This window comes from Anopheles coluzzii, chromosome 2, assembly GCF_943734685.1.
Source record: "Anopheles coluzzii chromosome 2, AcolN3, whole genome shotgun sequence".
NCBI classification, from domain to species: Eukaryota; Metazoa; Arthropoda; class Insecta; order Diptera; family Culicidae; genus Anopheles; species Anopheles coluzzii.
This window is the reverse complement of record NC_064670.1, coordinates 109414716-109439116: the sequence shown is the minus strand read 5'-3', so window position 1 is coordinate 109439116 and position 24401 is coordinate 109414716. Positions and strand designations below refer to the sequence as shown.

Genomic DNA, 24401 nt, shown 5'->3' with positions numbered 1-24401 from the left:
GGTTGGGTTCTGCTCCAGAAAACCCAAAACATGTTGAACAACATTATACACACTTCTAATGCCTCGTGTCTGTATAGTACCCCTTAGGATCTTAGGATCGCCATCGCAGGCCATCTCGAAAAAAGGCCACAAAATATGCTCAACATCCATTGGAATCAGTTAACGGAGCACACCACACCACACACCAGTCCTTAATTAACGATCCCTTCCCTTTGATTCAGTTCGTTCAATTGTTGCCTTGCTTGGGGGCTCTGTGTGTGACTTACCATGCCTTGACGCGGATCAGCACCTCGCCGGCCTGGGGCGACGGTTCGGGCTTTTTCAGGATCTTCACGTTCTTGAAACCACCGAAACCGGTCAGCACGACGGCGCGCATCTCCTTCGGTGGGTCTTCCTTCTTCTCCTCGGCCTTCGCCTTCTCGTCCGGGGTCGCACCGCCGTTGGTCTGTTCTTCGCCGGCGACTGCCGTCTTGGCATCTCCACCCTCGGCATGCCCGTTCTCGGACGGCGTGACGACGGCCGTCTCGTTCGTGGGCGACGGGGTCTTCGTTTCGGCGGTCTGTGCAACGACTGGTGCTTCTGTGGTTTCAGTCATCTTGCTGATTATGCGTTGAAAGCGAGCTTAGCGAAAAGGTACACGCGTGGGCCGGGGGGGCTTGCTTGGCTGTGGAATGAAAGAAGCATCGAGACAAAAAAAAGGGTTAGAGCGGAGCTCGTATCGGAAGAGAGCACTGTGTTATTATGGCGTCCTTATTTTAATTAATGTCTATTAATCAATGGTTAAGATTGGAAAAGCTGCGCTACCTGGCAGGCAGCAAGGAGACAGTTTTGAACCTTTTCAACCAATAAATTATGTCCAAGAAATACATCAGAATATCAGAATACAGAAAGCATCCAACAAAGACCAATATTATCAACGTGTGAGCGTACATGGAAATTAAAATTTACTTCGTAACGTATTCCAGGAACATGGAAAAGTGCGTCCATTTTCCGGTGTGTGTGTGTGTGTGTGTGTGTGTATTTGATGCCAAGATATTCCATCGCAACCGAAACGTTCTGAAGGAATGGGAGATGAACAACGCCACGAACAAGATCCTAAAGATGCCAAATGGAGGCTGCTGCTGATGCTGCTCTCGCTATGACGCTACATCTCACAACCTCAGTATTCTACATCGCCTTCCTTCCCTTCTCCACATTTTCCGCGGCCGATGTAAATATTTATAAACGACAAGACAAAGCAACCGATTCCGTCGTTCTTCGGTAGATGCTGCCGGAGTTGCGCTGCTTCCACTTCTACCAGATCTTGTGTATCATGCACAGGCACCTGTACAACTTACGAGCGAGAGCGCGCGCGCGTGCACGTAGATGTGAAGATGTATTATATCCTGCTGTTCTGGCGTTCCTCATCTAAAGGCGTACACAAAAAACGGCTCTCCACCACACTACCAAATGAGACAATCAAAGCGCACGGGAAGAGCACGACGGAAAACTATGACCAAGTTTTCACGGTGTCTTCAAATGCACCACACACCATGAAAAAAGGCGGAAGACGGAAGGCAAAACGGTAGCTCATTAAAAATGATCTGCTGCTGCTTTTTTGCCGGAGTGATTGTTCCTGCTAGGAGTGTTGTTGGGGGGAAAGCAGCAGTGTCTTGGAACATGAGCAACAGCAAGAAGAGACAGTAGCAAAGTACCACCATCGTTCACAAAATGAGAAGTTTTATTTCACAGGACGAACAGCAACAAAAAGGAACCAAATAAAAAAGTTCTTATGTCCATAAAGTGTCGTTTAAGAGGGACTTGAAGAGAGCGAGAGAGATATCTCGAGCAAATATCTGCTTACAATCACTATCTGTACATCACGAGAAGCGCGACACTTCTTCCTTTAATGGTGATGTCCGGGAGCTACCGAAAATATTTGTCGCTTCTCGTCCCTTCACCGCGTGAAGAAAATTGATGGTGATTGCTCTTCTTTATCGATCAATTCTGGAAGGTACACTTCCCAATTTCCCAATGTACATCATTCCAGCATCTTCACACTTTTCGATGTATTCCTGTGCTTGGCAACATCTTGATAGGCACCTCTAACGTTCGTTGTTAGCTTTCATTTTAGAAGACAACATAATTTCATTCCCTCACTGTTCTTCTATCAAAGATCTTTTCTTTATCAACTCCAAACTTAACTCATCGCAATGATCCTAAGATGCCGATTTCCCAAAATATCTCAACACATGTTTCCTACCAAAAACATGCCCCGGATGTCATCCTGACACAATGTCATTAGACGATGCAAATGAACAAACGCCAAAGTCGATCGTAATAGGACTACAATGTAACATAATTGGGGTTTCGCTTCAGGACCTTCCCCCGGTCGGTCTTGAAAAAGTGATGGTTGTGCCACACCGATAATTGAATATCCACCGCCTGAACGCTTGTTGCGATAGGACCAGAAGACCACGACCGAGGACTACAACCGGTCATTACCGTTATGCTTAGATGGAAAGGAGCGCCACCAAGGAGCAGAGAGTCTGCTGCTAGAACGCACCCGGTGTGGTCCTCTGCAATTGACGTTTGCGCAATGAGCGGCTTCCTACTTCTGGTACACCACCTTCGGCATAACGACAGTGGCAACCTCCCAAAGACAGAGTAGTTGACGGATTCTTTCGCTGCACTTTCTGTGTGTGATAACCACAAACCACCATTCACCGTCAACGCCACACCGCTGACTCCAAAAATGGAAGCTTGTTCGTACAGAAAATTGTACAAAATCATCACCATCATCACCGTACCACCAACCCCGCACTGAACTTTGTGCCATCCATGAAACGGTCGCGCCATAGGCTATCCCGGAATATCAACATGGTGTACCACCATTCCCGTCCGGCTAAAATGGAATGTAATTTGAAGGTAATTGAGCAGCAGGGCGAAGCCAACTAGAGAGAGACATCGGTAGGGCCAAAGTAATGACCAAGGAGGAGATGGATGCAGGTAAGTTACGCGCAGGGGCGCACGGAACGAATGTCCTGAACGTTTGGGCGTTATTAACGCACCATCGGCCGCTCTGCTCCACTCCCGAAATTATGCAAATTTGCACTTTACTTATTTTACTTTCTGGCATTCCTCTGTTGGATTGCGCGGGGGCTTCTCCGTTGCTGGGGTAAATGGGGACGAAAGTTCTTTTTATCTTTTTTTTTGCCCGTTATTTTGGATTGGTCTTTGAAGACAGAGATGCTGTAGTACGGGTAAGTTGTTTTAGCGCTGTCTGCAGCAATTCAATTATTCACGCGTTTGTGATGTTACTAAAACATCTGGGTACTGTGGCCAAGAAGTACATCCGACGGACAACAACACTTGTGCGATGAGGCAACAGTTGGAATCAATTCCAATAGTTACTGGAATCTGTATTAAGGAACATCCTTCTAGGCAGAAATTAGTTAATAGAAGTTATCTACAGTAAATAACTCCGGAAGTTATTGCATATTTGTACTAGAACGAATTCCTGGCAAAGAATTGCTGTTGGTGTACACGAACGAGCACTTGAAATGCTCAAACCACACGTCAGACGCCATAGTCCCAAGCACACCTGTCAGAAGCTGTCGAGAACAGTGCTCAATTGATTTCTAGTTTCCAATTGAATTTATAAAAAAACCAACTTTCATGATCCAATTCCAATATATCCGCAAATTGTCAACAACTCATGGAAAGCTCTATCAATATGATGAAGTTGTTTTTCAACGACCAATGCTCAGAGTGAAAATTCATTTCCAGCCTTTGCACAACACTCTCCTGTGAGGTAAGTTGATACTTGAAAGCTGTCACGAAAATTGATCCCACACCTCCATCTCGATCGAGGACCTTTTCTGATATCCAATTGATTTTCATGTATCGTTGTCCAATCGTTTGAGCAACCGACAAAACTGCTCAACGAACAAGTGATTTCGGAACATGTTTCGGACACACCACACAGCAGCATTATCGATGAGATACACACAAAGTATCACACACAGATATATTACGAACTTTTCGACAATACCTTGGAAGTGCGAAGCGAAAACGGCACACAACGGACAGCTCCATCCCCACCAAAAGGCTGGAGAAACGAAGTGGGAGGGAAGAGGCACCCGCCATGGACTCGTTTTCATTTTCAAAGTCAATGTCGATAAGCGCGGGGGGGGCGCGTGGTGCGTATCGACGAAAGCTTTTGTTTTTGTTTTTACACACATCACACACACACACACCTCACCTCCTCCCGCCTATCATCTCGGTCACGGTTCAGTTCGGGAGCTCGTCAACTGTAACGGGGACTGCTGCTGTTCGTGATGTAAAAACTTGTGTGCTCTCTCGTGAGGTAGTGCAGGGAAAAGCGTTCTCACTCCAAAATTGAAGATACAAGGACACACACACACACCCACAAGTGTTGGGGGTGGTTGTGGACCGGAAAAGAAAACAAAAACATCCCAGCTCGAACGGGTAAAGTAAGGGTTGATGATGGTGACGAGATCGTGTTGGAAGTGTTGCGTCGAAAAAGACCCTGAAGTTGAAAAACAGGCAAAGCTTCCAATCTTTTGCACAACAACAAGTTACAAACTGGCTTCATGACCAGATTTTGGTGAAAAGGAATCTACTAACAAAAACTATAACACAGATACTAGTGATGTGCCACACATTTTCCACCACTCAGCCCACAGGGTGAGTGAAAACTAATAAAATATCTACTTAGTTTGTACCAATTGCAGCTCTTTGCTTTGTCTGTTTTTGGTACTCCAACAGTGAGCTACTACCTAGTAGATGATGGAAAGCCAACTACCACCACCACCACCACCAAAACACCACTGCAAGAGCGAGCAATGGCAGCGAGATGGAATCTATTGGAATGTTGTTAACGTACGGGAGAGAAAACCGGCGCAAATGTTTTAGTGTTTTTTTTTTTTTGTAGTTGGGCAGGAAAATTGGAAAAAAGAAATCGACACGCACACGCATCATGCCGCGGATGGTCCACAAACCGCAAGCTGGAACGAGCGAGAAGGTGGAAAGCTGAGCCTCACCTAACTTTGTTACTGTGGAAATTTCTCATTTTAGCTTAATTCCGATGCTTTTAAAGTTAAGAGACAAAAGTATCGTCTTAATACAGTATTTCTCATATATCATTTTTAAATAGTTATACATAGGTTTCGTTAATTAAAGCTCCTTATGCCAAAATAGAACATTATCTGGTTTGGTATAAAAAGTTTCAAGTTTCGGAAGTCCAACGGAAAAAAAGAAGGGAACAAAAATTGGTAAAAATGCTCACGTAAATCCCCACTGCCTCATATTTGCTCATCATTCCGTTCCAAACGACATTCTTATCTTGGCCGTCACGTAAAACGTGCTAAACATTCCGGCACAGCATTGTTATAGATGCAAAGCGCGATGCGTGCGATTTTTGCCATCCTTTTTGGGGATAGGAACTTTCGATTTTCCTATCCGTAATCCTTACGCTGTGCGTCTATTGGAGCAATCTCGGGAGGGAGAAGAAGGAGCTCACGTTTTGAAAATATATTCCACGTCGTACTATTTCTCACACATTACACACCTTTGATTTGCGTGGAGAGTCGAATTGAAATTTGCGAGAACGTGATTGTATTTTAAAATCCCACAAGGGTATGGGGTATGAAAACTGTTCTCTCGATGTCAAAATTGGAGTTATTTTTACATCAGTTTCTCTGCGGTGAATTTCATGACATGAAATCCAGATCATTTTTAAATTAATGTTAAAATAAATTCAACATAATAAGAAACACATTAGATTCCAATGAAGATTAAACGTTCAACTCAGTATTTAAAAAAATCAATAGAAATGTGTTCAGAGTAATCATGGTTCACAAAAAAAAATTGTCAGAAAGTGAAAAACGAAAACGTTACGAAAGCACCAACAAAAACCACACACAGAGAAGAGTCGAAAACGCTCGATCGGGGGTTGGTTCGTCGTCGCATCAATCATCCCAAAATATGATCAAAATAATTAAGCCATTAATGTTGCTTGGGGACGACGATCGTACGCTTCATCAATATTAAACACAGAAGGGAGGAGAGATTGAGAGGCGTTGAAGCATTTGAGAGCAGTTTTTTGTGATCCAATTTTTTCCCACCACAAAAAACAATGTTCTCGGGAGAGTTGATGATTTTTTGCTGTTTCAATAAATTGCTCCTCCTGCTTAATGATACACATCCATGATAAAGAGACGGGAGAAAAAATATATATATACATCCAAATCTATTGAACCGTCACGAAATGGAAGAAAAAACGTAACAGACGATCCATTCGGTAAAATGAAACCGATCATCAATTGGGTTTTCCAGTTCCATTTTTTCCCATGCATATTATGTTCGATGACTCTTATTGGGATTTTTGGGGTTTTTGGCAAAACATTTACCTTTTTCCCAGCAGCACAATCTTAGACGCCCGAAAGAGTCAAAACCACCGGAAAGCATTAGAAAGCTCACTCTACACTTTTCATCAAAGTAGAGAGTTTTTGGATTCTTAGCCTGTTGTGTTGTGCTTGAAGAGTTTGTAGAGCAAAAATTAAGACAAAAATCACACAGCCACAACAACGACTGTCCAACCAAACCGCAAAATCCTTTGGTTTCTGGTTTTGGTTTCGAGCCACAGCAAAGGAATGGGGAGGGGGGAAAAGGCAGCAAAAACTGCCAACTATTTGACAAAAGAAAAAAAAAACACCAAAACCGTTCACAGCGAACATAAAAGCAGGCGTGCAGGGACAGGGAAAAGCATGAAAATCATTGTACATATGAAATAGCAAACACCGCTTAACGCACACAAGCAGAGGAAGGGGGAGAACGGTTCATCATCATGATGAACTCTCGCCCCAAGCGGGAAACAGAGACACACTACCGATGTATGATGAGAGAAGAGGTCAGCGTAAAACAACAGCAACACCATCCAACCACTCCAGAGGATCCCCCCCCATGCGCCAAAACATGCACGCCACAGCCCCAAAACCGGATGATTAAAGACCACAGAGCGGGAGTGGAAGGTGGGAAAACTCACGAGAGCATAAAAATCAAACCACCTTGGGCAGAGCCAAAACTCGCAGTTGAGAGCATGGGAAAAAAGCGGGGTAAAACGCCTGCTCATGACATGACGGTTCTAACGGTCAACCACACTTGTCGAAAGGTAGCGCACACACACACACGCACATATTTGCACAATTTGGTACTGGGAAAATGATTAACAAGCCCCCTCACATACACACGTGTGCACCAAAGGGGGGTTTTTTTCATACACAAAAAACGGATCCAGTAAAGAAAAGGGCGAACCGGTGAATGAAGTGAAGGCAATTTAAATTTACCAAAATTACCAACAAGCAAGCAGGCAGGGCAGCAAAACAACAAAACCCGGAGAGAAAGAAGAGCTCAATGTTTGCTATTTTTATTGTGGTACAAGACTCGATCCACACCATCCACATGTGTGGAGGATGTGTTCCAAAATGTCTATCCTACACAGAGCATAACATACCACACCACACTACTCACTGACTGACTCCGGCATGGAAACGGGGGGTACCGCAAAACGCGCGCTAATTCGCGCAAAGAAAATTGCACAAAGCATCGGCAGAAAGAAAGCACGCTTCGAGCAGGAAAAAGGAAATTCGCGAAGAGATCGACGATCGAGAAAATGATGCTCATTGGAGGGGGGGGGGGGGGGGGGGCCCAACGGGACGAAACTGCGCGCTCACTTTCTCGCGGAGGGGGCCCAGATGTTTGAGGCCGTTCGAGTTGGAGAATTCCTCTGTTGTCTGTGGGGTTTTAACGGTTTTTGTTTCAGTTCAGTTTAAATGTATCCAAATTATTAACGGGAAATTAGTTTTAAAAAAACTGGCTTTAATGAATAGAGTCTCGTACAAAGATAAATGTGGTTCCATATTGAAGAGCAAAAACTTGAATTTCCTGTAAAAGAATTAAATGCAAATAAAAGCTACGGATGAATTGCACGATCCATAAGACAGCACAAACTTTGCCACCCGTAAATCATCCCTCCAAACGAGCGCGATCCCAGAATTATACGCCATTAAGTGCGAACGAGTGATTCATTAACAACCAATTAAGTTCCGCTCCTTTTTGATGCATCAACAACCACACACGCCGAACCAGCCAAAACGTTTCGCTCTCTATTGCCTTTGAGGTTCTTGGGCACCACCAACCACCAACGCCCATTTCTCTCTGTGCTGTGACACAAGTGACGTTAAATTTATTCTCCATTTGCTTTGCTGTTTTTGCTTTATGGATGACGAAGGAGTAGTTGGCGGTCGCCGTTTGACGGTGCGCGCCTTTGCTGTCTATTACAGGGTTTTCCAGGGGTTCTCAGAGTTGTGGGACACTTCCTAGACTCTATCCCATTGGAAGTGAACTTCATACGTTGGAAATTAAACGCTATGGCACCCTTTTCGGGACAGGCTCGTTGGAAATTCCTATAGGAGTTGTCCAACAAAGGGTGCTAGAGAGTCCAATTCCCAATAGAATAAGTTCATTTCATGTAAGAAAGAAGCAATAAAGTGTCCCACAGCTATGAGAACTCCTGGAAAACCCTGTATTGCCTACTAGGAGGACCTACGACGGGGAATAGTTCAAACAGGAATCGTGAGCGATAGAAGCATCGTGCACGGGGGTGTTCGGGAGAGCTGGCCTACGAATACCACACATTGAAAGGATTCTACGGACAAGCGATTATACCGAGAGGCGAGTGCAGGAGACGAACCGACAACGCAGCACAAATAGAGGCATAATTGAGACGAAATTTATCGCTTTTATCGCTGTATTTTCGTTTGCGGAATGAGAGTTATGGTTTATTAAAGGGAGGGCGCAAGCCGTCGTTTGATTCTCCCAGAATAATGCGTTTGATAGTCGTGCAGTTGGTAATGGAGCTATAAAGTGAAATGTAAATATTTAAAAACGATTCGCATATCACTCAGTTCAATTTATGATTCAATTTTAATTTGACTAATGATTCACATTTACCAAACGACTCATCTTTCGACTCACAGTTGACCAACTAAGGGAGGTGATGTGATGGTGGGAGCTCTATTTTCATGGAACCAATTCCAGAGTGAATCATTGATGTCATACGAATCGTGGTCAAACATTTGACTCAATAAATATTTCTATCAATTCTGTCTGATGACACAGTCACAGTGCCGTGTTATGGTCGCTAACGTTGTTTCTTATCGGAATAAATCGATTAATAAAACACTTGAACAGCAATGATTGGAATCGAATCAGAATCATCTATTGAGTCACCAATTGATTCACACGAATTTGAATTAAGATTTTGAATGTAATCGTTTGTTATTGATCATCATTGACCAATTCTGGAAAAATTTGATGAACTACAGTTGTGACTTGTAGTTTGGCATGATTTTTATGTCTTGCCTTAAATCAATACCGATTATTCTTTGTATGCCGTGTCTTGCAATTTACTTGCTGAACAAAATGACGTTTTAATTTACAGCCAAAGCCTCTATATGCCAAGATCAAAGCCAGATCGCGATCACGCACGCCTCCTTTTCCGTTGTTCGCAAACCATTCCTCTTCTACCACCTTCAAACAACATTATCATTTCCTCCAATAAACACTCGTGCTGCTCTCGCGAGGCACAACACAACACCCCACGCCATGTAGCCACGCGTTCATAGATCATGGGCGAGAATGGCAAAGAAAAACACGCCAGCAAAGACAGAGAAAAATATGAAAAAGCATCCCTCTCTTGTTCCCTTCCCACCACGGACTGTGATCGACCCTTCCAAACCCCCATCAACGCGCACCCAAGTCTCGCGCAAAACACAGCGAAAACGTTACCGCGATCGTCATTCGTGATATTTGCGCGCGCCGGATATGAGGTACGCGGCGCAATAACAGCGCAGCAGCAGCAGCAGCCAACTGCAGCAGCAACAGAAGCGCAGCCTCGCGGCAATGTGCACCCCCGAGAGAGAAAGAGAGAGTGGGGAGGAGGGTGGTGGTTTAGGTGAATGGTGTAATGTGTTTTACAGCGGGAAACGACGATAATTGCTGACTTTTATTGTAAAATTTCTTTATTACTGCTTTCGGGCACGATCTCGGTCTGCGCGCTCGATACCACCGGCGGCTTTTGCTCCCCCCCCCCCCCCCCTGCCCAAGGTAAGTGGGAGTTTACCCTCGATTACCTCCTACGCGCAATCCTGCCGCCCCAGTCTCAAGCGGATCCGCTTACCATGGACACGACACGGATCTGGCCCCTTACATCTGCCGAGAAAATCGTTCACTGGGCTCCCTCTTTTGCGTGCCTTCCCCTTTAACACAAATCGCCATAATCGCTCGGACAAATGTGTTGGTTCAAGTCCAGACACTGTCCGCTGTGCTTTTATTGTGAAAATTAATTGAAACTATTGACCAAAGTAATGATAATGGAAAATTAAGACAAATCGTTTGCGCAGCGGGTAGCGAAAGTGCAGGAGAAAGGATGAAAATGGCGGCAGAAGGATGTGGTAGATTTGCAGCAGATACTACCAAGATATTTAAATGATAGGACATCAGAAACATTTAATGTTTTTTAACAACGTCAGTACCATTCGAAAGAAATATAAAATAATTGTATCCACACATTTTCTGTATAATCTTTTAATGATCTTCTCTTTCTTTCTCACAAGTTTTAGCGTTGATTCAGTCTTATTTTGTCACACTCTGTACTCTACAGTCTACACTATTCACCATTTAATTTGGATAGTCCAGCAGCCGAGAGCAAGAACACACCACGAAAGCAAAATACCATTAAACAGATCTTCCAACGCATCGCCTCCAAGCTTCTTTTCTTTTACCACACTAGTTTTACTTTTTTACTCCGTGCAGTGGCGATGAAATCTTAACCCTATTTCTCATTTCTCATCTTGCACGTTTGCACATATTTTGCAGCACCAATCGGGTGAAGCAGCAGAATGAAAGACCCTTTAGCACCAGTGCAACCAGAGCCAAAGCCAAAGAGCGCAAAAAGGCATCCAGGAGGAGGCAGGCGGCCCAGCCAGCGCCACAGCAAGTGCGACAGGAATTAATGAAATTTATTAAACGCAACGCAGCAATGATGTGTGTGTGTGCTGGTGCTTCATGGGAGTTTTGAGAAATATGTTCCCAGAAGAAAAATAAAAGAAAATCCCCTATGAGGAAACAGGAAACACACAACGAAGGAACGCCATTTGTAGCATCATTCGTTCAGTTTTTCCGTTCATGCCCAACCGCCTGTCTTCGCGATCGTTTGTGTCAGTGCACATTTTTCACCAATCAACACACACATACACAGCACAAAGAAACAGCAAAAAAGAGAAAGGAAGCGAAAAAAGGGGATGCAAAGAGGGATGTGCCTGTAGGGAGGATGTGTTCGCTTCTCATCAGCATATGCTCTCACATGGAAATTTTCGCATTTTCGCACCCATTTATTGCTGTTATTAAGGTTTCCGGCAAGCAATTTACAAGCGATAGGTTACAAATTTTGATTGTTAATGCATGGTTCGTTGAGGTTGCTGCTTAGTTATGTTGTTAGCAATGTTAGTTGTACCATTTTCTGTTTCCATTTGTACCTTTTGTATATGTTTTATTGTATTTTCATGTTACGTATTTCATTGTTATTGTTTTATTTTGTTATATCGTTGTTTATTTTACCATTTTCTTGATTCATTTCTGTTCTATTCCATTAGTTAATTCTATTTCAGGTATTTTCTTTTAGTTATGTACTTTATTTATGTATTTTATATAATTTTTATTAAATTTTTTTAATCCATTTAATAATTTTAACATTTTTTTCACAACACAAACAAAACTTTCCTTTTGCCCAAAAGCATAAAATTAAAAAGAAAGCACTGGACTACAATTGTCTGCTCCGGTTTCCACCGCTTGATAATATGTCACTTGCTGCCTACCAAATAAAAGTCATCCACAAATGCGCGCGCCCACTGGACAGGGCTCCAGACGTTCTTGACATCTGTCCCATCCCCCCCGAATTGCAACGCTTCACACATCGTCGTCTACTGCTACTTGTGTACTTTCACTCGTCTCAGCACTTTGCAGCAGCAGCCCCCGCCAACGTATGATGATAAAAAGCAATATAATACAATTTATTGCAGTCATTAAAGAGGGCAAAAAAATGCAAAGAGTAAGGCGCGCGCGCGCACAAGAACGCAAACCGTACCCAAACCGAACACATACGATCTTCCAGTGCCAATGGGGATGTGAGATCTCTGATGGCACTGACCAAATGGACCAGCGGAACACAGACAGACGGTTCACTTGTTTCGGGGTTAAACTACTCCGCAGCCGCAGCAAGATGCAGAAAAACACGCCCGAGAGAGGGAATATAGGGTGTGATCCAAAAATCCAAAACCCACTGCCGTTGCGAGACGGTACCGCGTCTGGACGATATATTAATTTCAATCATCCTTTACCACCCGAAAGTACCCCCCTCCCTTTCTTTCTCTTTGCTGCGCGCACACCACAACACTTCTCATGGGGATTGATTTTCCAGCACAGAATGCTTTTGGAGCACAACTCTTTTTTTGTTGTTTCAGTTGCTGGTGCCTCTTTTGTTTTTATTCTCCCGTTCAGCTCAGCCTTCTTAATGCCTTAAGTGACCTAAATATTTCGCCATTATATGGGGGGGGGGGGGGGGGGGGGTTGAGGAGAAGGAGAGCGAGAAAAAAAACACACACAGCCACCACCGATAAATCTTCCCATTGCGTTCCACACTGCCAGCGAAGAAGACGCTCACACAACAACGGTGGACATTCTTATAGAAAGGGATCGCTTCTCTCACACACTGCAGAAAGCCAAGGAGAGGCTCGAGCGATCCCATCCCCCGTCAATGGCAATCGATTGTGCTCTGCTGATGGAAGCTGCCACCGATGGTAAGACATTTGGGGCAAATGATGGGTTGGTTGCATTATTATTGCCGGATGGAATGGCATTCGTACGCAAAATATTTCATCGACGACACATATCCATTCCAGTTGTGACACTGGAGAGAGGCCGGCCGGTGTGAATGATCCAAGAAATGGAACCTTTATGATGGACTGGAAGAGATGGAGTAAGGGTTGGCATCTCCAGGGAGTTTCTATCAAATGCCGTTCGGAAGGTAGCCACATTGCAAAAGATATATCTTAAATTGAACCGAAGATAAATTCAATTCGATATCTATCTTCTACAAACAGAGATTCAGCACAATAATTCAACAGATACAGAGTTCTAAACCTTTTTTCAGATAATTTTGATTTAATAAACATTTTTTAGCTGGTTTCAAAGTGTTAATTGTAACATCGATTGTAGAAATATGCTTCTCAGAAACCCTTCAGAAACCGAAACCTTCTTTTTATGGCCCAAACAGAGCGCAAAAACACCTCGGTACGTTTGAGAACAACAACCCAAATCCGTCTTGTTAATGAACCGTGTCTTACGAATGACACTGTGCGACCGTAACCGATTGTAACGCTTATTATGCTGTTTTATCAAAAGAGACGCTCTCGGTTGAAGAACAACGACGGTACCAGTCAAAAGAAGCACAAAATGATGTAGCCTATTAATCAGTCAATACATTTCATGTATGCCTAACGTAATCTTAGTTTTTTTTATTTACTTCTTATAGCCTTGATAAATGGACGATAAAAGAGATGATCCATATCATAATAAATGTACCAGTACATTTAACAGTACATGTAAACAGCGACATCTATGATATGTTCTTTATGTTTGAAACACACAGTACGAAAACAAGCGTTAAAATATAAGATCTTGACCAAGAACATACATTTGGAGAACAAAATCTAAGCCTTTCTTAACGATTGCCATACATCTCCTCATATGTATGATCTTAATTGATAAGCTCCTTTGCCAGACTATCGCACTACTAATGTCCTACCATATGTTGACTTCAGCCATTACCTTGAAAGCTGCTGCTTAACTTAACTCCAATGAGCTCCTCCACCTTTTTGATTGATTGGCGTCTTTTCGTAGTGCCAAGCCCAACGGATACCAATACAGGCAGCAACAAAAAAGACTGCTGCACGTCCGAGCTAATGGACGGTGGTAATTCCAAGCAGAGCGCTGATGCTGCTGCTACCCCTTCCCGTTGACGTTTGCACTTCTTTCGCTCCGCCGTGCTCGGCTCCAACAGCTCTAATTGAACCGCATTATTCCCGAAGGATAATTTTCAATTCCATGTTCCATGGGCGCGCTTGGTCCCAATCAATCTCTCTCTCTCTCCCTCTATCAAGCCTGGGAGGACAGCGAGAGGGGCCGGACACTACACCGAATGGCAATCGAAGGATTTCGCGCGTAGGTTGGAGAGACACAGGGCAGCAACGTTTCCTGTATATGTGTATGTGTGCGCACGTGCCCTTCTCAGTAGCGTGGGCGATGAAATGAACTCCCCTGGCTTCCCCCCGCTGTTGGACAGGACTCCCCCCAGACGACAGCAGCCAGCGCAGTCGCACAACGACGATTGCCAACCACTTTTGCACACAGGGCAAGCTTTTTAGGATGCGAAAATGGACGCCGAGATGGAACCATCCTGGCACTACCCAACCCCAAAACCCCCGGTTCTTCCGCTCACACCATATGGTACAGGTTTGGAGCTCTCTTACTGAAGGTAAGAGAAGCCTGTTGGTGGTGTTTGTTGTTTGATATCTGCTGCTGCTCAACTCAACATTGGCGCCATCGACAGACATGACCAGGGAGATGCTCTGGACGAAGTGAATGGACACGCGTGATTGGCGTGTAGGCGTAATTGATGCGAATTTGACCAGCCACTGCGTTATCAAGGACATGTTTTCAATTTTGGAATTGCGTTTCACAGGATTTAATTGCAGAGCATATGTTTTGCGACTTATGCTTGGAATTGTTGACATTTCAGGAATTTTGAGGCAAATGTTCAGGAAATAATCATTAGTACATCGGAGATATTCAAACTCCCGGTGTGAAAATATGAAAAAAGGAAGTCTCCCAATGTTCAATGCTCTGAATAACTATCTCCAATAAATATGGTAATGAAATAATTCACTCCGGCCGCGCATGACAACACACTTGAACTTCGATTGTCAACTTCCCACGCGGACAAAATTGATCATCGTTGCAGCGAATGTGCAGTCCTTCCTCGTCCAGCCTCTTTTCCCATCAGCCCATCCAAACCAAACCACAAAATGCGTGAGGAGGTGAGGTTCACGTTGTTTTCCACTTGCTACCGCCATAAATCTACTTCCAGAGAGCACACTCATGCAATAAACCAGAGCACACACCCATTTTTCGTAGTCCTCTCCTGGTCCTGAAAGTAGGACCTCTACTGCTGGGGGAACTGCCGACTGGACACATCATTCGCACTCACGTATACACGAAACGATGCAATGTACAGCACAAAAGCCAGGGAAAAGAATGGTACCCAGGGTTTGATTTATGATGGTGAAATGTGAAATGAGATGCACAAAATCGAGAGAGCTACAGTTACAGTTGTGTGTGCTCAGGCGCAACCGTTTGTCACTGGCAGAGGAGGAACGCACGACCACAAATATACATAATGGACAACATATGCATGGCTTTATCCCAACAGAGGAAGTAACTGAAATTGCTCGAGAAATATCGTTTTAATATTTCCTATAACAACAGTTGTTCCACAGTTTTGCTTTGCAAAATTCAATAAGGGATATCGCTGTACATTGCAACCAAGCTCTGCAACCTTATTGACAGTTTTGCACCCATAACGTCTTCCATATGGTGCCCAACTCTCGCTGCAGTGCAACACAACCGGAAGTTGAACGAACCGGAGACAACTCGTTCTCTCGCATCTTCTTCCTCTAGTGTTTTCCTCTCCCCCATAAGCCAACTTTAAATGGCAGGCTTTAAAAATTGAAAGCAAAGTCACGTGTATGACGACGAACGCTTTGCTTCGCGGAGCCTTTCCGCAACTAAAACCATGGATGGTGGAAGCATGCGGTAGCGCTCCCGAGGGGCAACCGTACTACAGCAGCAAAGGGAAGCCTGTCTGCAACACAGGAACCAACAAAACCCACCGGAAACTACATTTCGAAATTTGATCCATGTCCGTGTTCTCACCAGAACCAGAGGAGCAGGGAACACGTTTCACGGAACTGAGAAAACCACTGTGAGAGAATAAACACCGCACAGCAATTTGTAAGTGATCGTCATGCGAAAATGCACACAAAGTGGGGGAGAAGTCGGCCGGGGGGGTGATGGTGGTTACGGCATTTTCCAAACCGCTTCTGCTTCGTGTTCTTGGCCGTAATCCAATCTCTCTGCACGCGCGGCGAACATCCAATTAAGCTGCGAAATGTGATTTGACTGCCGTTTGAGATAAGTGGTTGCGAGGGCGAAGGGGGGGGGGCGGCTTAGAAAATTAGCTCCAAGGAAGGTGGAATTGCTTAATTTAGTGCCAGAATTGTGCTCCCATTTCATTATGACGTTAAAAACGCGTTGTTTGCGATTATTTCGCGAATTATTTGCAGACATCAGATTCTTTTGATGCTCTCAAGCAGATTCTTATAAAGATCTTTATATCTGTGAGTGTATTTTAATGTCACACCCTAACTAACAGAAAACCCATCGCGAATTCGAACATTTAAGTTTTAGGTAAAATTTTACACCGGATTCCCTAATTCCACACCTCTCCGAAGTTCGTTCCAGCAAACAATGGTTGCTAACTGCCTATCCATCTTTCGTAACCTAGACGACGATTTGCAAGTCCGCGCCGTAATCGGTATCAACTTCCGGCAATGGCTCGTACTTCCTCATCACATTCAAATCGAACAATTGTGACGCCACCGGCCCTGGAGAATATTGTTGGCGTGGCGAAACACACATTCCCACTTCCGGTGTGATGATGGTATAATAACAATACAGAAAAAAACCCCTACAGCACACACTAGCCACAAGAGTCACGTGATCGGATTGTACTCTTGTAAAAAAGAGTTATTCTAACGCTTTAGAAACACCCAACGGTTGTCAAAAAAGAGACGGACAAGCTCCACACGGAATGAATCGACCCTCGAGGGATATGATCTAGGATCTAAGATTTGTTGCCGGCGAAGAAAGAATAATGTTTAAAAATGAAAACAAAACAAAAAGACGGGTACGAATGGTCTAGCAAAAAGGCACGGAGCACGGAATAGGAATAAAACGGGTAAGTGCTAACGGTGGAGAGACCCTGCGCGCAAAGCATGGTTAAGACAAATGGCGAAATAAATAATAGAGAACGAATAGGAAAGAAACAAAAGCTAGAGAGCTAAAGGGGTAACCCACCGTGTAGAATGGCAAAACCCCACCGTGGGGCACGGTGAACGAAGAAGGCGACGAGGCGAGTGTACTCTGATCGACTGGCCACACTATTTTACGGGACAAAACGGGTTGAAGACATTAAAATTAATGCCCGGAAGTTATCTGTTCTCAACACCACACACCGCGAGAAGCAGCTTCGTCTGCAGGGAATTGCTACGAAGCAAAGAGTACGCTTTCTTGGGTTCGCATGGGGACCCTTTGCAAAAAAAACCGCGTGGTACGATCCCCAACATGATCAACCTTTAGTTTTTGCACAACGACCAATGATCGAACGTTACGAATTGATAGCAACAAGAGGCAGGGAAGAATATCAACAGCCAAATGGCCCACGGGCGCAGAACAGATCCTTCTGCTTTCTTCTACAGCATTTGGGTAGAGTTTAACAGCTAACACAAAGCCAGCAATAGGTCCAAAATCAACCCAAGCATTTGAAGTGAAGCATTTAAAACCCGTCGTTCATCACGTACGTTCTATACGTTCGCCGAGCGAGCGTGTTTGTTAAACATGCTTGTGCGAATTCATTCATACTCGATTGACCGTTTCCGGTCGGGTTAATGATGAAAGATTCTCCCGATGCCTGTTCGCTCTTGAAGAACAGCTGGCGTGTTGTCGACGAGGTCATCTCATCGGGGTTTGTTGTGCAATAGATGCAAGCTGGCGATGGAATGGAATTGCGTAGAGCTAAGCCGTGACGATGTTACTGACTACAAAGTAGTTTAAGAAGATTATGATGAAGACATTATCAACAAGTCATAAAAAAGGAATATCCGAACATTAAGATTAATGTTGCTTAATTGCCTCAATTTCGTTGCAATGAGAGACACATCTAACACAGCCCAAAATTTACAATGCAACATTGCAACTGGGTAAATTGCACTTCCAGTCGCCTTGGTCAGGGGGCTCAGCGATGCAAACAAGCTAAGCCCGGGGAAGAGACATGGCCTTATCACCCGGCGTCGGCGGCGGCTGCCACAATTATTCGCACAAACAACAACAGTGCCCGTAAAGAAACAAAGCAATCAAAACAAAAATATATTTACACACCAACAAAACCCGACCACTCCGCACATCGTTCTTTCTTGAGGCCTTGTGCAAGGGAAAGATAAAAAAAACAAAGCGAAGGAAAGCAGGGCAAGTTCTGAAATCCAAGGCGAGTAGAAAAATAGCACAGTTTGCCTCCCTCGATAAGAACACGCCTTGTGCAAATTATTCTTGCGTCCTCTTAACTTCGCTTGTACGCTCCCTCCTGTCGGAGAGATAAAAAATGCACCGGAGAAAGACGCCTTGAAAGGTCATTCGGGGTGCAACGACGTGGAGTGGTTTGTTGTTATTATTGGGTGGTCGTTTTGAAAAAAAAAACCCAAAAACAAAGAATGTTCTCGTGGCAATTTCGTTGGAATGGATGCAGATGATAAGGGCAGAGAAAAAGGGAACTCCACAAATGCACACATTGGTGTGCCGACTCACACTCACAAACACGTTTCTTCATTATTGTTGTTTGGCGAAATTGAACCATTTTTTTTAAATGTTTTTGTTTTCGGTGTTGATAGTACAAGAGAAGTGAGAGTTGTGTTTATTAAATGTATATATGTGTGTGTGTATGCACCGGGCACACATTAAGCGTTTTGGAAGCATGTAAGTATCTCTCTGTTGTGTTTGTTGTTCAGCGAGATGGAACGAAATGTGTGTGTGTGTGTTTTTTTTTTTTTGCAGCAAAGAGAAAACAACGTACGGCCAACAACAACCGAAACAACACCTAGAAGCCACGCCACACAAGCAGGCAGAGCAAATCAAACAATTCTGCGCCAAACAGCAGACGCGCAGGCCAAAGACGAACAAAAACAAAGGTGAACCGAAAAGGTGGCGGCAAAGCGCATTTACACGGCCCTACCAGCCCCGTTAATAACTTACTGATAACGCGCGCTCGAAGACAGGGAAGACAAATTTGCTTTTTCTTGAAGTTTGAAGGAAAATATGTGTAAACCAGCACAAAAGAAGACTTTCGTCGTTTGTCTGCAGTATGACGCAGCACAAATAGACAGTTTAAAGGGCGGGTGAGATGTGGAACAATAAATATTTGTTACTGTAAGCGAGCTTGTTTTGCAGTGGAAGAACGCGTTCACATGACATTTAAATTATTTTTTGTATTTTTTTTTAAATATTCTATAAGCCAAATTTTGGGTTCAGTTCAGGAAGAAAATCATCTTGATGCACCAGCACAACGATCTGGATGATCAGAATTAGCTCTTTGAGGTCATAATAATCCCTAACGCAAATGAACAGGAATAATTGAGTTTTGACACTGAAATGGAAGCCCCTTTATATTCCAACAGAAATTTTTAATTATCTAATTTCTTATTCGATAATTTTAAATTATCTTATCTAATTTCGTCTCCAATTTGCCCGTTCCATATGGTACGCTGTCTTGGCTTTCAACCTCTCAAAAACCTTTTCAAAATCCAATCGGACCAATCGGAAAAGCAAGTAAAAGGTGAATTCGCTACAAACAAAACCTCACTTTTCCACCGGACTATTGCACACACATTCGCAACAAAATCGACTTTTAGCAGTAACAAAAAGAAATGCAAATATACGCAAACACATACACACACACACACACACACACACACACACACACACACACACACACACACACACACTTACATTTAAAGGCCTACAGAGTGCCTGAACCCTTCTTTTCCTTTCCCAGACCCCACCCTCGAGATCTCGAACGAAGAAGCACAGCCAAAGGGTTACACAGCGGCCGGGCCGGGCAACAAGCGTCATGGGAGGGAAGAGGGGTGGTGGCAGGGGGAAGAGAGTGGTTCAGAATGAAATAATTATGACTCACCACCATCGCGCAAGCAGAGCGACAAAGCAGACGCGCGCGCTACACAACCAACAGCAGCAGCATGTATGTGTGTGCGTGTATGTGTGTGCGTATGATATCGAAAGGGTTCATAGCATGGGGGATGGTGTGGAGGGTGGGGGGAGGTGGTTACAAAGGCACACCGTATGGAGTATGAAAAATTGATCCTCTTCTTCTTTTTCTTCTTCTTCGTGCATTATTTGCCCCATTCCGCTGCCTACTACACACCTTTGCCGTTTCAGCGCGCTTCTCGAGCCATTTTTGTTTATCCGTTCCATTTTCACACCCTCCCAATGCCAGCCCACAACCCACCCACCCGCCACCTTTCCGATGCGTCTAAGCAGGCACACGCACACGCGGTTTGCGTGCATGCGGTAAACACACACACACACACACACACACACACACACACACACACTAATGCCGCGAGTGTCCCTTTCTTCCCTTCGCCCTCGACGGGGTTTTACCCTTTCGATTACAAATACAAACATGCCCAGAAGGACAAAACTGCCCCGCGAAACAATAGGGGTGTGTGCACTGGGGTTGATTTGCGCAAATCAAACAGCGAAAGAAGGTACGCCGGGGGTGGAACGGCAATGGGAGTGTGGGGAGAAAAATAAAGAAACGTTAACGTTTCGAAACTGTCCATTTTGAAACAATTAAAAGCGTGGAGGCCCTGTTTCCTTCCTTTTGCAAAAAGGGTTCGCTCTCTCTCTCTCTCTCTCTCTCTCTCTCTCTCTCTCTCTCTCTCTCTCTCTCTCTCTCTCTCTCTCTCTCTCTCTCTCTCTCTCTCTCTCTCTCTCTCTCAGTCTCGTTCCCTCTCATTTACCCATTTCAAAATCCAAAATAACGACCGTTCGTTCTCAAATCATGCACCAACCGTTGAGTAAGGAACGAACCAACAAAAAAAACACTCCAAACGGCCGTTTTCTGATCCCTTTTTTCAAATTTCTTCCCTCTCTGTCGTGTGCGCGTATGTTGTCCCATCCCCCTTTACTGCTCTTTCGTTTCGAAAAGCGCCGTAACGTGTAACGGCCATTAAAAGCGCTGATGATGCGTGGGGGCAGCGGCCACGGCGCGGAAGGGCACACACACGCAACTGGACGAAGAGAAGAAAACGGACCAACCGATAACACATGCACACGGCGTGTGACTCCCGTGTGTGTGTGTGTGTGTTGCGTTGACACATTTGTGCCACGGGAAAACGGCAAAGGGGTTAAAGAAGAAGCAGAAGGAAGAAGGTCAAAAAGGAGAGCGAAACCGTTCGAAAAGCGATTTGAATCGACGCCATCAATTGACCGATCGCAAGAGGTTGGGGGGTTGATAAGGAGGTGAGGGGGAAGGGCCTCCCGATTGTCCTGCGCGAATGTGTGTATGTGTGGGAAGCAGAAGAAGCGCGGAAGGATGGACACACGACGAAAGCAAAGTAAGCATTGAAAAGAGAGGTCGCGCAGCAGCCCAAGACCGCTCGCAAGTGTGAATCGGAAAGAGAGAGAACAAGTGCTTCTTGTTCGCTTTCTCGGCCCCGCGCAGTGCGCCAGAGACTGGGAACGGTTCTGAGATCTTTTTAGAGACAGATCTCGTCCGGATCATCCACCGAAGCGCGCAAGTAAAAGTGAAGATAATGGGCCCACCACCATGTGTGTGACACGAACAGAACACAGAACGGAACAGAACTAACGAGAACAATCTTCGCTGTGCTCTGGACCATGTGTGTGTTTGTATTCTTCCTCTTTTTATTTTTCTTCTTCTAAGCTGTGGCTCGGGTGACACATTTAAAATTGATTAGATTTATGGCATTTTATTTGCTTTAATTCGGTATCTAAAATGAGATGAAAGAGAGGCGAAACCGCGACCGTTTTGTGAGGGCCTTCTTGTGAGCTGCGCTGGCTCCGTCTCATCACACGTGTTGAGAAATAGAATTATTGGAATATTTGGTGTATAGAAAGTCTGTTTTTCGTTTTTCAAATCAGATTTTAACGGTTTTTTTTTTCTAATTGCAAAATTCATTTAAAAACGAGCAATTTCACAACCACGAAAAAGCCATTCGAAACTCCTCTCACTGAAGCGGCCGGCTTGCTTTGACGTGTCTCGCTCTCTCTCTTTCGCTCACACTTTGCAAATCGGATGTCAGGACATGTTTGGTTGTTGCAATATGTTAGGCACGGCAAATTTTATCATTACACCGCACACACCACCGATCAAAGTACACACATGCATGGATGTGCCATTTTCCTATTTTCTATTAATTCCCTTGTTTTTTCTTAGGGTTTGTTTTACACCACAATTTTGCAACGAAACCTACCTGTTCTTTTTTATCCTGCGCACAGGGGAGCGGGTGGGATACCTTCAGAGCAAGATGGCCAGGTCCAAAATAAGATGGACACTTGTGCAGCTTTTCTTCCTGTTTTGTGGTGCGTTTTTTTTTTTGTGCTCCGAACTACGGATACGGGGACGGGCGAACTCTTCCTTTCAGTACCTTCAAACAAACACACACACACGTGCACACTGATGTGTTGAGAGGATCTTTCCAAGCTTCTAACACACACACACACACTGGTGATCACAATTGCATTGGCTTTTTAGCACTGTTTCCAAGCTGAATTCCTTCGCACTACAAATTTTCCAGGCCTTCTCCACCGGAGACTAAACACACACACGCGCACACAGAACGAGAACACGCACTCTCGAGTGACGCACACACTGGCTGGCCGCGCGGGGAACAAAGGAACCGAGATGATCCCTTACCGGTTTGAGATTACTTTTTTTTTAATTCTGTTGCTTTCTCGAGTGAGCGCTGCCGCGGGGATGAATACGGCGCGGGTTCTGCTTGCGAGGTGAGATGCGTACACGTAACAAACAAAAACGGACTGGACACACTGCCGCTACGCTTGGATTTGACGACTGTGACCTCTACCCGACTAGCCGCAGGAGTGAACTGAACACTGTGCTTTGCTTTGCCTTGGTGTGGCTTACTTGCTTGGGACAAAAATGGCCGGAGACGCACGGACACACAACCGAACGCTAAGGATGTTTCGTGAGAAGTGAGACCGACGGTGAGGTGCGAAATGCGAACGACGTGAACGGACGTGCTCTAGCGCACACACACACACACACACACACATACACACAGGCGTGTAGGGGAGAGAGAGAGAACTGTGCACTCTCTTTCTTTCCTCTGTCAGCTGCAATGCTTGCTTTGTGTCTCTTTTTCACATAGGATGCACGCACGCACACACGTACACGAAGAGCAGCGCGCGTATCGTACAGCGTACCACACAACTGCGCAGTGCTAGAAAGAGAGAACGAAGCCGCTTGGCTATGGGCGAGTGTGTGAAAAAAAAGAAAGGCAGTGGAGATGTGCGTGTGTGTGCGTGTATAGCGTTGCACCCATACTGAGCAATCCATTCGCTTCCAACGGTCGCTAGTGCAGTGGAAGGGAGAGGGCATATGGATTTAAATCGCCGGCAACTCAATGATGGCATCAAAACAATCAAACATTTGTCGATTTTTCGCTACAAAATGATTCACCCAAAAGGCATTACAAGACTGTGAATGCATTGCCATATGGAAGGAAACAGTTGTTCGTCGCTGCAGTGCCTTTTTGTGTGCGTTTTTTTTTTTTTAACTTCTCCAAGGTTTGGCTTTGTTCGACCGACCGCGGCTGTCAGATACGGACGGTAGGAATGAGAGGTACAGCGTCTCTCCCTTCTCTTTTACGCGTATGGCTTGTTCGCTTGCCCGGTTCAACGCACACAGACGCAGTTTAGAGCGCCCAGCGGGCAAAGTGCAAGCGATACTGCTGAACGTTGTACAGAGTCGATAAAAACAGCTCGAAATATGTGCTCGAAAACTGATTTTAAGGCGGAAAACCGTTGGAGGTCGGCATTTTAAAATGTACTTACTGTTAAGAGGCGAATGAATCAAAGCATTGAAGGAAAAAAAAAAACAAATTATAATCAAAGAATCAAATGAACATAGTACATAGGTGTTCAATATTAAAAAAATATTCAATGTACAATACGCATTTTCCGATGCAAGTGATGCAGGACTTTAATGAGATGGGCTACCCAAGCGCCACAGATTAAGCTTAAACGACTGGAAAATTGAATATCCATTGAAAAAAAATGAAAGCTCCACAGCTTCATTGGTTTGAGCAATAGATGGCGTATTAAAACTG

The 24401-nt window shown here is 44.6% G+C and overlaps 1 protein-coding gene across 1 annotated transcript in view; it reads right to left on the bottom strand.

Annotated features, from left to right (window-relative positions):
• Nucleotides 1–23283, bottom strand: part of LOC120961545 (synaptic vesicle membrane protein VAT-1 homolog-like) — a 68050-nt gene extending 44767 nt beyond the window's left edge. The window contains exons 1-2 of the mRNA XM_040385327.2: nucleotides 22527–23283; nucleotides 267–664 (exon numbers count right to left, since the gene is read on the bottom strand). Coding sequence (XP_040241261.2) covers nucleotides 267–595 — 329 coding nt within the window. The 5' untranslated portion in view covers nucleotides 596–664; nucleotides 22527–23283. The remainder of the gene's footprint in view (nucleotides 1–266; nucleotides 665–22526) is intronic.
• Nucleotides 23284–24401: the final 1118 nt, after the last annotated feature.